This window comes from Oncorhynchus mykiss, chromosome 13, assembly GCF_057628025.1.
Source record: "Oncorhynchus mykiss isolate SJ-2025 chromosome 13, ASM5762802v1, whole genome shotgun sequence".
In the NCBI taxonomy this organism is placed as follows: Eukaryota; Metazoa; Chordata; class Actinopteri; order Salmoniformes; family Salmonidae; genus Oncorhynchus; species Oncorhynchus mykiss.
In genome coordinates, this window is record NC_143034.1 from 5,616,692 (window position 1) to 5,630,384 (window position 13,693).

Consider the following 13,693-nt stretch of genomic DNA (forward strand, 5'->3'; position numbering starts at 1 on the left):
AACCATGTTGTTTATTAGGCTACAGATGAAATAAGTTATAAACTTCACAGGGTGGTGAAAATACATGTGATGAGCTTGATGCTCAATTCCAATACATTTTGTGGGTCTTAATCTGGTGACATGATGACCGATGCTTGGTTGCCATTTGACAAATACAATAATTGCTCTCATCCATAATAATCTCATCAATCGGGTAACAATGTTTATTCAACCAGTGGGAGCGTTGTAAATGCCCCAAGGAAAGTCGAAAGAGGAACTCTTCATTGAGACAATGATAAACAGCAATCTGTGGGAGAGTTGTGGTGGATATTATAAAATAAGGATCTGCTGGAGTCCAAGTCAAACCAAGATTCTTTATTTCTGAGCTCAGAGAGAATAACAGAGTTACACAGCGCAGTGTAGACCGTCTGAATGCCTGAAGCATTGGGTGATGAGCACATATCTTTATAGTTTCCTGTTCCTGGGAGGGACTTTATTCATACAAGGATGCAGGTGCAGCTGGTTTGCAACACAGAATGATAGTCCCAAGAACAGGAGCTTGTAATAGGACAGTTTCACAAGGTTAGTCACATACTCAGTTATGTGGACAGACAAACAATTAACATTTTCCATTACAGAGTCTGAACATTTTCATTTCATTAAATCATCAGTGGGCCAACAATGCAAATGTCAACAATGGAACTAATGCATCACATCCAAATATCACTTGATTATCTGTAGTGCTGGAGGAATGACACACCCAGATAAACACACACAAAGAGTTTAAAAAAAGGAGTTTAAAAGAAGGAACCTGATCTTCTTTATATTCAAACTGACAGACTCCATATTCAATTCATGTTTTCTGATAAAAAACATGCAAATATATGTTTGAGTATACCCTGTACCATTTAATTTCATCTGGTAAAGACAGGTAAACACATTGTCAGTCAACAATATAAGACAACGGGTTCTCTGTTCTATGTTCTCTGATGAATTTTAAGTCAATGAGATGTGAAATATCAATATACAAGTAATTATTCTCTTCTGTGTGGATTATCTCATGACATTTAAGTGACTGTGATGAGTAATATGTTTTCCCACAGTCTGGGCTTTTGTAAGCATTCTCCGCCCTGTGTGAGGTCTCATCTGTTCCTTCAGGCTTCGTAAATGGGCAAACGCTTTGCACCCTGTGAGCAGTGATAAGGCTTCTCCCCTGTGTGTATTCTCTCATGGTGTTTCAGATGACAAGGCCGTTTGAAACTCTTTCCACACTGGGAGCAGTGGTAAGGCTCCTCCCCTGTGTGTATTCTCTCATGCCGTTTCAGATGACAAGGACGTTTGAAACTCTTTAAACATTGGGAGCAGTGGTAAGGCTTCTCCCCTGTGTGTATACTCTCATGCCGTTTCAGATGACAAGGTCGTTTGAAACTCTTTCCACACTTGGAGCAGTAGTACGGCTTCTCTCCTGTGTGTATTCTCTCATGTCGATTCAGCTGCCCTGACTGGTTGAAACACTTTCCACAATGGGAGCAGTGGTAAGGCTTCTCCCCTGTGTGTATTCTCTCATGTTGTTTCAAGTTCCCTAAATCGTTAAAATTCTTTCCACATTGGGAGCAGTGGTAAGGCTTCTCCCATGTGTGTATTTTCTCAAGTTGTTTCAAAGCCCATAACCGGTTACAACCCTTTCTACAGTGGGAGTACTGGTGTCTTCTTGCTGGTTTGGACGTCCCTGGCTCTGGATCCTCTGTGTCTGGTCTTTCTCCTGCCAAATACAGTGTTATTTTTAAATAGAGACCAGAATGAAACCACATGATAAAACAACCTTGCTGCGAGGGTAAATCCTAAATCAGATCTCTCAATAACCTGAGGCCGGTTTTAACAATCTTAGTGTGATTTTAAAACCAATGTAGAGCTTCCTTGTAATTACTGCAATGTTTACATTACTTAACAGCAATCCTTGGGAGAGTTGTGTTAGATATTATAAAATAATGATCTGCTGGAGTCTAAGTCAAACCAAGATTCTTTATTTCTGAGCTCAGAGAGAATAACAGTTACACAGCGCAGTGTAGACAGCCTGAATTCCTGAAGCATTGAGTGATTAGCACATATCTTTATAGTTTCCTGTTCCTGGGCGGGACTTTATTCATACAAGGACACAGGTGCAAATTGGTTTGCAACACAGGATGATACTCCCAAGAACAGGAGATTATAATAGGACAGTTTCACAAGGTTAGTCACATACTCAGTTATGTGGACACACAAACAATTAACATTTTCCATTACAGAGTCTGAACATTTTCATTTCATTAAATCATCAGTGGGCCAACAATGCAAATGTCAACAATGGAACAAATGCATCACATCCAGATATCACTTGTTAATTAATCTGTGGTGCTGGAGGAATGACACCCAGATAAACACACACAGAGTTTAAAAGGACAATTTAAACACATGGAACCTGATCTATCCTACATTGAAACTGACAACTCCATATTCAATTAATGTTTTCTAATAAAAACATACAAATATATGTTTGAGTATACTTGGTACAATTATTAATTTAATTTCATATGGTATAAACAAGTAAACCCACTCTCTGTCAACAATATAAGACAATGGGAGCACTGTGTATGTTCTCTGATGAATTTTAAGTCAATGTGATGTGAAATATCAATTTACACACTAGGATAAGTAATTATTTTCTCCTGTGTGGATTCTCACATGACGTTTAAGTGACTGTGATGAGCAATATGTTTTCCCACAGTCTGAGCACTTGTAAGATTTCTCCCCTGTGTGCAGTCTCACATGTTCTTTCAGATTTCCTAAATGGGTAAAACGCTTTGCACACTGGGAGCAATTGAAAGGCTTCTCCCCTGTATGTGTTCGCTCATGAGCTTTCAGATTTCTTAAGTGGCTAAAACTCTTTCCACACTGGGAGCAATGGAAAGGCTTCTCACCTGTGTGTGTTCGCTCATGAGCTTTCAGGATTCCTGACTGGCTAAAACTCTCACCACACTGGGCACAATGGTATGGCTTCTCCCCCGTGTGTATTCGCTCATGAGTTTTGAGGGTGTCTAACCGCATAAAACTCTTTCCACACTGGGAGCAATGGAAAGGCTTCTCCCCTGTGTGTATTTGCTCATGTGCTTTCAGCTTTCCTGGCTGGCTAAACCTCTTTCCACACTGGGAGCAATGGTGTGGCTTTGCTCCCGTGTGTATCCGCTGATGTCTTTTCATGTTAACTAACTGGCTAAAACTCTTTCCACAATGGGTGCAATGGAAAGGCTTCTCCCCTGTGTGTATTCGCTCATGAGCTTTCAGGCTTCCTAAGTGGCTAAATCCCTTTCCACACTGGATGCAGTGGTAAGGCTTCTCTCCTGTGTGCAGTCTCATGTGTTCATTCAGGTTTCCTAAGTGGCTAAATCTCTTTACACACTGGGAGCATTTGTAAGGCTTCTCACCTGTGTGTATTCGCTCATGCACTTTCAGGTGTCCTAATTCGCTAAAACTATTTCCACACTGGGCGCAATGGTATGGCTTCTCCCCTGTGTGTATTCGCTCATGAGATTGCAGGTTCCCTAACAAGCTAAAACGCTTTCCACACTGGGCGCAATGGAAAGGCTTCTCCCCTGTATGTATTCTCTCGTGTCTTTTCAGATTTCCTAAAAGGTTAAAACTCGTTCCACACAGGGTGCAATGGAAAGGCTTCGCTTCGGTGTGTATCCTCTCATGTCTTTTCAGGCTTCCTAACTTGGTAAACCTAGTTCCACAATGGTAGCAGTGGTAAGGCTTCTCCCCTGAGTGTATTCGCTCATGAGCTTTCAGGCTTCCTAACTTGGTAAAACTCTTTCCAATCTGGGAGCAGAGGTGTCGTCTTGCTGGTTTGGACGTCTCTTGTTCCCCCGAGTTTGGTTTTTCTCCTGCCAAAGACAGTGTTTATTTAAAGAGAGCCCTGAATGAAACCTCCACATGATAAAACCGCCTTGCTATGAGGTTTAATCCAAATCAGATCCCTCAATAACCGGAGGCCATTTTTCAAACATTTCATAATTTAAAACAATCTTGGTGTGATTTTAAAGCAGATTATGTTGTAGAGCTTCCTAGTAATTTGTTTAGTTTACATTACTTATTCATTCTGTTTTAGAAGTCAGAAAACAAAAAACTAGACAGTTCTAGGACACTGAAGACACAGACGTCGCTGGATTCCTATTGAACAGGTGGTTCTAAATATATAACATTCATAGCTGTATGATACAGAATGTGACCTACACACTTCCTTAAACATATAATAACTAAAGAAGTAATTTTGTGTGGAAGTCCAAAACGTGTTTTACATTGGAGACAGATACAAAGCACATCAGTAACATCTCCCCGTTGTCTCAAGGGTTCGACACATTGCTGTTCAAAAATCTTTAACATTTTGACTAATCACTAATGTCATGATATTTCGGGTAAAGTAAAAATAATGAAATATTTGGGGCAGATTAAAATATATATTATTATAAACAACTTTTTTGTAAATTTCTAGTTTACAGTCTTGTCTCCTCGCTGCAACTCCTGTAATATCTCGGGAGAGGCGAACGTCAAGAGCCAACCCGGAAGCCAGCCACACCAACGTGTTGGAGGAAACACTGTACACCTGGCGACCGTGACAGCGTGCATGTGCCCAGCCGCCACAGGAGTCGCTAGAGCGTGATGGGACAAGGACACCCCAACTGGGCAAACCCTCCCCCAACCAGGACGACGCTGGTTGTTGGCCAATTGTTGGTTGTTGGCCGCTCTGGCAGGAGGAAGGGGCCAAAATTCACTCAACTTATTGTGGGAAGCTTGTGGAAGGCTACCTGAAACATGTGACCCAAGAAAAACTATTTAAAGGCAATGCTACCAAATAGTAATTGAGTGCATGTAAACTTCTGACCCACTGGGAATGTGACTATTATTCTGACATTTCACATTCTTAAAATAAAGTGGTGATTGTTACGTTCCCCAGTTTCTGGGTTGTGGTTTGTTATGTGTGTTTCAGGACGGCTTCCTGAAATCCCCTAAGCAGCTGATTGGTCGACTCCATGGCTAATTGGAACTGACCCCGCCCCCTTGTCAAGATGCAGCTGTCTCCAATTACCCATTCTTTCAGAAGCTATATGAAAGCCATTGTTCTGTTTGGAAGAGAGATCATTGAAGAAAGATGATTGCTGAGAGCTCATTGAAGAAAGATGATTGCTGAGAGCTCATTGAAGAAAGATGATTGCTGAGAGCTCATTGAAGAAAGATGATTGCTGAGAGCTCATTGAAGAAAGATGATTGCTGAGAGCTCATTGAAGAAAGATGATTGCTGAGAGCTCATTGAAGAAAGATTATTGCTGAGAGCTCATTGAAGAAAGATGATTGCTGAGAGCTCATTGAAGAAAGATGATTGCTGAGAGATCATTGAAGAAAGATGATTGCTGAGAGATCATTGAAGAAAGATGATTGCTGAGAGAAGAGGCTGATGGTTATAGCATATGTTGGTTGTTTCTCAGGCAGTTGGTATGTATTATGTTAGTTGTAGATGGGAGCAACTAGGTAGGTTCTGTTTGAGTTTGTTGCTCAGTCATAGCCTATTTGATGTCCTGTGTTTCTGTGTGTTTGTGAAGAGTTTAATTTGTTCCCAGGGGGGAAGGGGAAGGCACCTAGGGAGTGCTTAGGCAAGAGGCCCGCGGGCATCCATATACCCGTAGTATATTTACTGTCTAGGCACACTAGGTAAGACCTGGGTGGACCCCCTCCTGTATTTTGGTTAGGGCACTAGGTGGTGCTAAATTAGGTAAGTAGTGGTTAGGCAGGTAAGATTGGCTAAATTGTATGTCAACTTCTGACCTCCACTGTATATAGTACCAGTCAAAAGGTTGGACACACCTCATTCAAGGGTTTTTCTTTTTTGCTATTTTCCACATTTTAGAATAATGGTGAAGACATCAAAACTACGAAGTAACACATACAGAATCATGTAGAAACCAAAAAAGTGTTAAACAAATCAAAGTATATTTTATATTTGAGATTATTCAAAGTAGCCCCCCTTTGCCTTGATGACAGCTTTGCACGCTCTTGGCATTCTCTCAACCAGCTTCACCTGAAATGCTTTTTTCCAAACGTCTTGAAGGAGTTCCCACATATGTTAAGCACTTATTGGTTGCTTTCCTTCACTCTGCGGTCCAACTCATCCCAAACCATCTCAAATGGGTTGAGGTTGGGTGATTGTGGAGGCCAAGACATCTGATGCAGCATTCAATCACTCTCGTTGGTCAAATTGCCCTTACACAGCCTGGAGGTGTGTTTTGGGTCATTGTCCCATTGAAAAACAAATGATAGTCCCACTAAGCCAAAACCAGACGGGGTGGTGTATCGCTGTGGTAGCCAACCTGGTTAAGTGTGTAATGAATTCTAAAAAATCATTGACAGTGTCATCAGCAAAGCACCCCCACACCATCACACCCCCTCCTCCATGCTTCACGGTGGGAACCACGCATGCAGAGATCATTCTACTCTGCGTCTCACAAAGACGTGGCGGTTTGAACCCAATCTCAAATTTGGATTCATCAGACCAAAGGACAGATTTACACAGGTCTAAGGTTTATTGCTCGTGTTTCTTGGCCCAAGCAAGTCTCTTCTTATTATTGGTGTCCTTTAGTAGTAGTTTCTTTGCAGCAATTCGACCACAAAGGCCTGATTCACGCAGTCTCCTCTGAACAGATGTTGTTGAGAATGTGTCTGTTACTTGAACTCTGAAGCTTTTATTTGGGCTGCAATTTCTGAGGCTGGTAACTCTAACAAAATGATCCTTTGCAGCAGAGGTAACTCTGGGTCTTCCTTTCCTGTGGAGGTCCTCATGAGAGCCAGTTTCATCATAGCAGAGGTAACTCTGGGTCTTCCTTTCCTGTGGAGGTCCTCATGAGAGCCAGTTTCCTCATAGCAGAGGTAACTCTGGGTCTTCCTTTCCTGTGGAGGTCCTCATGAGAGCCAGTTTCATCATAGCAGAGGTAACTCTGGGTCTTCCTTTCCTGTGGAGGTCCTCATGAGAGCCAGTTTCATCATAGCAGAGGTAACTCTGGGTCTTCCTTTCCTGTGGAGGTCCTCATGAGAGCCAGTTTCATCATAGCAGAGGTAACTCTGGGTCTTCCTTTCCTGTGGAGGTCCTCATGAGAGCCAGTTTCATCATAGCAGAGGTAACTCTGGGTCTTCCTTTCCTGTGGAGGTTCTCATGAGAGCCAGTTTCATCATAGCAGAGGTAACTCTGGGTCTTCCTTTCCTGTGGAGGTCCTCATGAGAGCCAGTTTCATCATAGCAGAGGTAACTCTGGGTCTTCCTTTCCTGTGGAGGTCCTCATGAGAGCCAGTTTCATCATAGCAGAGGTAACTCTGGGTCTTCCTTTCCTGTGGTGGTCCTCATGAGAGCCAGTTTCATCATAGCAGAGGTAACTCTGGGCTTCCTTTCCTGTGGAGGTCCTCATGAGAGCCAGTTTCATCGTAGCGCCTGATTGTTTTTGCGACTGTACTTGAAGAAACTTTCGAAGTTCGTAATTTTCTTGATTGACCTTCATGTCTTAAAAGTAATGATGGACTGTCGTTTCTCTTTGCTTATTTGAACTGTTCTTGCCATAATATGGACTTGGTCTTCTATACACCACCCTACCTTGTCACAACACAACTGATTGGCTCAAACGCATTAAGAAGGAAAGAAATTCCACAAATTACCAAGGCACATCTGTTAATTAATTGAAATGCATTCCAGGTGACTTCCTCATGAAGCTGGTTGAGAGAAGGCCAAGAGTGTGCAAGGCAAAGGGTGGCTACTTTGAATAATTTGTTTAACACTTTTGGTTACTGTATGATTCCATAAGTGTTATTTCATAGTTTTGATGTCTTCACTACTATTCTACAATTTATAAAATAGTAAAAACGAAGAAAAACCCTTGAATGAGTACTTGTGTCCTAACTGTTGACTGGTACTGTATATATGGTCGATTCTGTGGGAAAGTCAACCTGAACATGTGTAACGGAGGTGAGAACGTGCCATAAACTCACTCCACAGCTTGAAACGTCACAGATGGAGCTGTCCAACTGGTACCTTTTAAACTCACTCCACAGCTTGAAATGTCACAGATGGAGCTGTCCAACTGGTACCTTTTCTATAGCTCCATCGGTTCATTGTCAAGGAGAGCGGTCACATGTGATGAGAAGCAGAGGATCACTAGTTTGAGTCCATTATGGGGATAGAGGAGGAAGCTAAACTGTAAGCAGCACACTGATGTCAGAAACATGAACAATAAAGTGAGTCATTTCCAAATGAAACAATGTTCTTTAAGGTCTATATAGTATATATATATTAAACCATGTTCTTTAAGGTCTATATAGTATATATATATGAAACCATGTTCTTTAAGGTCTATATAGTATATATATATATTAAACCATGTTCTGTTAAGGTCTATATAGTATATATATATTAAACCATGTTCTTTAAGGTCTATATAGTATATATATATTAAACCATGTTCTTTAAGGTCTATATAGTATATATATTAAACCATGTTCTTTAAGGTCTATATAGTATATATATATATATTAAACCATGTTCTGTTAAGGTCTATTTAGTATATATATATTAAACCATGTTCTTTAAGGTCTATATAGTATATATATATTAAACCATGTTCTTTAAGGTCTATATAGTATATATATATTAAACCATGTTCTTTAAGGTCTATATAGTATATATATATTAAACCATGTTCTTTAAGGTCTATATAGTATATATATATATTAAACCATGTTCTTTAAGGTCTATATAGTATATGTATTAAACCATGTTCTTTAAGGTCTATATAGTATATATATATATATTAAACCATGTTCTGTTAAGGTCTATATAGTATATATATATTAAACCATGTTCTTTAAGGTCTATATAGTATATGTATTAAACCATGTTCTTTAAGGTCTATATAGTATATATATATATATTAAACCATGTTCTGTTAAGGTCTATATAGTATATATATATTAAACCATGTTCTTTAAGGTCTATATAGTATATATATATATATTAAACCATGTTCTGTTAAGGTCTATATAGTATATATATATTAAACCATGTTCTTTAAGGTCTATATAGTATATATATATATTAAACCATGTTCTGTTAAGGTCTATATAGTATATGTATGTTGGAGTTCATTTGACCTGTTAGAGTAGGAAATGTAATACATTTTGTCCATTAGAGACGGAGGCCAAGTCTCACAAGAAAAGCTTTTCATTCAGTCCTATTTCATAACCCTAACCATAACCCTAACCATAACCATAACCATAACCCTGACCATAACCCTAACCCCTAACCCTAACCCCTAACCATAACCCTAACCATAACCATAACCCCTAACCATAACCCTAACCCCTAACCCTAACCATAGCCCTAACCATAACCCTAACCATAACCATAACCATAACCCTAACCATAACCATAACCCCTAACCATAACCCTAACCATAACCCTAACCATAACCATAACCCCTAACCCCTAACCATAACCCCTAACCATAACCATAACCCCTAACCATAACCCCTAACCATAACCCCTAACCCCTAACCATAACCCCTAACCCCTAACCATAACCATAACCCCTAACCCCTAACCATAACCCCTAACCCCTAACCATAACCCCTAACCCCTAACCATAACCCCTAACCCATAACCATAACCCCTAACCATAACCCCTAACCCCTAACCATAACCCCTAACCCATAACCCTAACCATAACCCCTAACCATAACCCTAACCCTAACCCCTAACCCATAACCATAACCCCTAACCATAACCATAACCCCTAACCATAACCATAACCCCTAACCCCTAACCCATAACCATAACCATAACCCCTAACCATAACCCCTAACCATAACCATAACCCCTAACCCCTAACCATAACCATAACCCCTAACCATAACCCCTAACCATAACCATAACCCCTAACCCCTAACCCATAACCATAACCCCTAACCATAACCCCTAACCCCTAACCCATAACCCCTAACCATAACCATAACCCCTAACCCCTAACCCATAACCCCTAACCCCTAACCCATAACCCTAACCCCTAACCATAACCCCTAACCCCTAACCCATAACCATAACCCCTAACCCCTAACCATAACCCCTAACCATAACCATAACCCCTAACCATAACCCCTAACCCATAACCATAACCCCTAACCCCTAACCATAACCCCTAACCCTAACCATAACCCCTAACCCCTAACCATAACCATAACCCCTAACCATAACCCCTAACCATAACCCCTAACCCCTAACCATAACCCCTAACCCCTAACCATAACCCCTAACCCATAACCATAACCCCTAACCCCTAACCATAACCCCTAACCCATAACCATAACCCCTAACCATAACCCCTAACCCCTAACCATAACCCCTAACCCATAACCCTAACCATAACCCCTAACCATAACCCTAACCATAACCCTAACCCCTAACCCCTAACCATAACCCCTAACCCCTAACCATAACCCCTAACCCATAACCCCTAACCCCTAACCATAACCCCTAACCCATAACCATAACCCCTAACCATAACCCCTAACCCCTAACCATAACCCCTAACCCATAACCCTAACCATAACCCCTAACCATAACCCTAACCATAACCCTAACCCCTAACCCATAACCATAACCCCTAACCATAACCATAACCCCTAACCATAACCATAACCATAACCCCTAACCCATAACCATAACCCCTAACCATAACCCCTAACCATAACCATAACCCCTAACCATAACCATAACCCCTAACCATAACCCCTAACCATAACCCCTAACCCCTAACCCATAACCATAACCCCTAACCCATAACCATAACCCCTAACCATAACCCCTAACCCCTAACCCATAACCCCTAACCATAACCCCTAACCCCTAACCCATAACCCCTAACCCATAACCCTAACCCCTAACCATAACCCCTAACCCCTAACCCATAACCATAACCCCTAACCATAACCCCTAACCATAACCATAACCCCTAACCATAACCATAACCCCTAACCCCTAACCATAACCCCTAACCATAACCATAACCCCTAACCCCTAACCATAACCATAACCCATAACCCCTAACCATAACCATAACCCCTAACCCCTAACCATAACCCCTAACCCCTAACCATAACCCCTAACCATAACCATAACCCCTAACCCCTAACCATAACCCTAACCATAACCCCTAACCATAACCATAACCCCTAACCATAACCCCTAACCATAACCATAACCATAACCATAACCCCTAACCATAACCCCTAACCATAACCATAACCCCTAACCATAACCATAACCCCTAACCCCTAACCCCTAACCATAACCCCTAACCATAACCATAACCCCTAACCATAACCCCTAACCATAACCATAACCCCTAACCCCTAACCATAACCCCTAACCATAACCATAACCCCTAACCATAACCATAACCCCTAACCATAACCATAACCCATAACCATAACCCCTAACCATAACCATAACCCCTAACCATAACCCCTAACCCCTAACCATAACCATAACCCCTAACCATAACCCCTAACCATAACCCCTAACCATAACCATAACCCCTAACCATAACCCCTAACCATAACCCCTAACCCCTAACCATAACCCCTAACCCCTAACCATAACCCTAACCCCTAACCATAACCCCTAACCATAACCCCTAACCATAACCATAACCATAACCCCTAACCATAACCATAACCATAACCCCTAACCATAACCCCTAACCCCTAACCCTAACCCCTAACCATAACCCCTAACCCCTAACCATAACCCCTAACCATAACCATAACCCATAACCATAACCCCTAACCCCTAACCATAACCCCTAACCATAACCATAACCCATAACCCCTAACCATAACCATAACCCCTAACCCCTAACCATAACCCCTAACCATAACCATAACCCATAACCCCTAACCCCTAACCATAACCATAACCCCTAACCATAACCATAACCATAACCCCTAACCATAACCCCTAACCATAACCATAACCCCTAACCATAACCCCTAACCATAACCATAACCCATAACCATAACCCCTAACCATAACCATAACCATAACCCATAACCATAACCCCTAACCATAACCATAACCCCTAACCCCTAACCATAACCCCTAACCATAACCATAACCCATAACCATAACCCCTAACCATAACCCCTAACCATAACCCCTAACCATAACCATAACCCCTAACCATAACCCCTAACCATAACCCCTAACCATAACCATAACCATAACCCATAACCATAACCCCTAACCATAACCCCTAACCATAACCATAACCCCTAACCCATAACCCCTAACCATAACCCCTAACCATAACCCCTAACCATAACCATAACCCCTAACCCCTAACCCCTAACCATAACCCCTAACCATAAGCATAACCCATAACCATAAGCATAACCCATAACCATAACCCCTAACCCCTAACCATAACCCCTAACCATAACCCCTAACCATAACCCCTAACCATAACCCCTAACCATAACCATAACCATAACCCCTAACCATAACCATAACCCCTAACCATAACCCCTAACCCCTAACCCTAACCCCTAACCATAACCCCTAACCCCTAACCATAACCCCTAACCCCTAACCATAACCCCTAACCATAACCCATAACCATAACCCCTAACCCCTAACCATAACCCCTAACCATAACCATAACCCATAACCATACCCATAACCCCTAACCCCTAACCATAACCCCTAACCATAACCATAACCCATAACCATAACCCCTAACCCCTAACCATAACCCCTAACCATAACCATAACCCCTAACCATAACCATAACCCCTAACCATAACCCCTAACCATAACCCATAACCATAACCCCTAACCATAACCATAACCCATAACCATAACCATAACCCCTAACCCCTAACCATAACCCCTAACCATAACCCCTAACCATAACCCCTAACCATAACCCCTAACCATAACCATAACCCCTAACCATAACCATAACCCCTAACCCCTAACCATAACCCCTAACCATAACCCATAACCCCTAACCATAACCATAACCCATAACCATAACCCATAACCATAACCCCTAACCATAACCCCTAACCATAACCATAACCCCTAACCCATAACCCCTAACCATAACCCCTAACCATAACCCCTAACCATAACCATAACCCCTAACCCCTAACCATAACCCCTAACCATAACCCCTAACCATAAGCATAACCCATAACCATAACCCCTAACCATAACCCCTAACCCCTAACCATAACCCCTAACCATAACCCCTAACCATAACCCCTAACCATAACCCCTAACCATAACCCCTAACCATAACCCCTAACCCTAACCCCTAACCATAACCCCTAACCCCTAACCATAACCCCTAACCATAACCCCTAACCCCTAACCATAACCCCTAACCATAACCCCTAACCCCTAACCATAACCATAACCATAACCATAACCCATAACCCCTAACCCCTAACCATAACCCCTAACCATAACCATAACCCATAACCATAACCCCTAACCCCTAACCATAACCATAACCCCTAACCATAACCATAACCATAACCCCTAACCATAACCATAACCCCTAACCATAACCATAACCATAACCCCT

At 41.7% G+C, this 13,693-nt stretch overlaps 1 protein-coding gene across 2 annotated transcripts in view; it reads right to left on the reverse strand.

The window, feature by feature from the left end:
- Nucleotides 1-339: 339 nt before the first annotated feature.
- Nucleotides 340-13,693, reverse strand: part of LOC118940008 (uncharacterized) — a 31,911-nt gene continuing 18,557 nt past the window's right edge. Inside the window, exon 4 of one of the 2 annotated variants that reach the window (XM_090194866.1) lies at nt 340-1,741. In XM_090194866.1, coding sequence (XP_090050992.1) covers nt 1,134-1,741 — 608 coding nt within the window. In that variant the 3' untranslated portion in view covers nt 340-1,133. Of the gene's footprint in view, nt 3,900-13,693 lie in introns of both variants that reach the window. The other variant, XM_090194865.1, reaches the window with a different exon arrangement.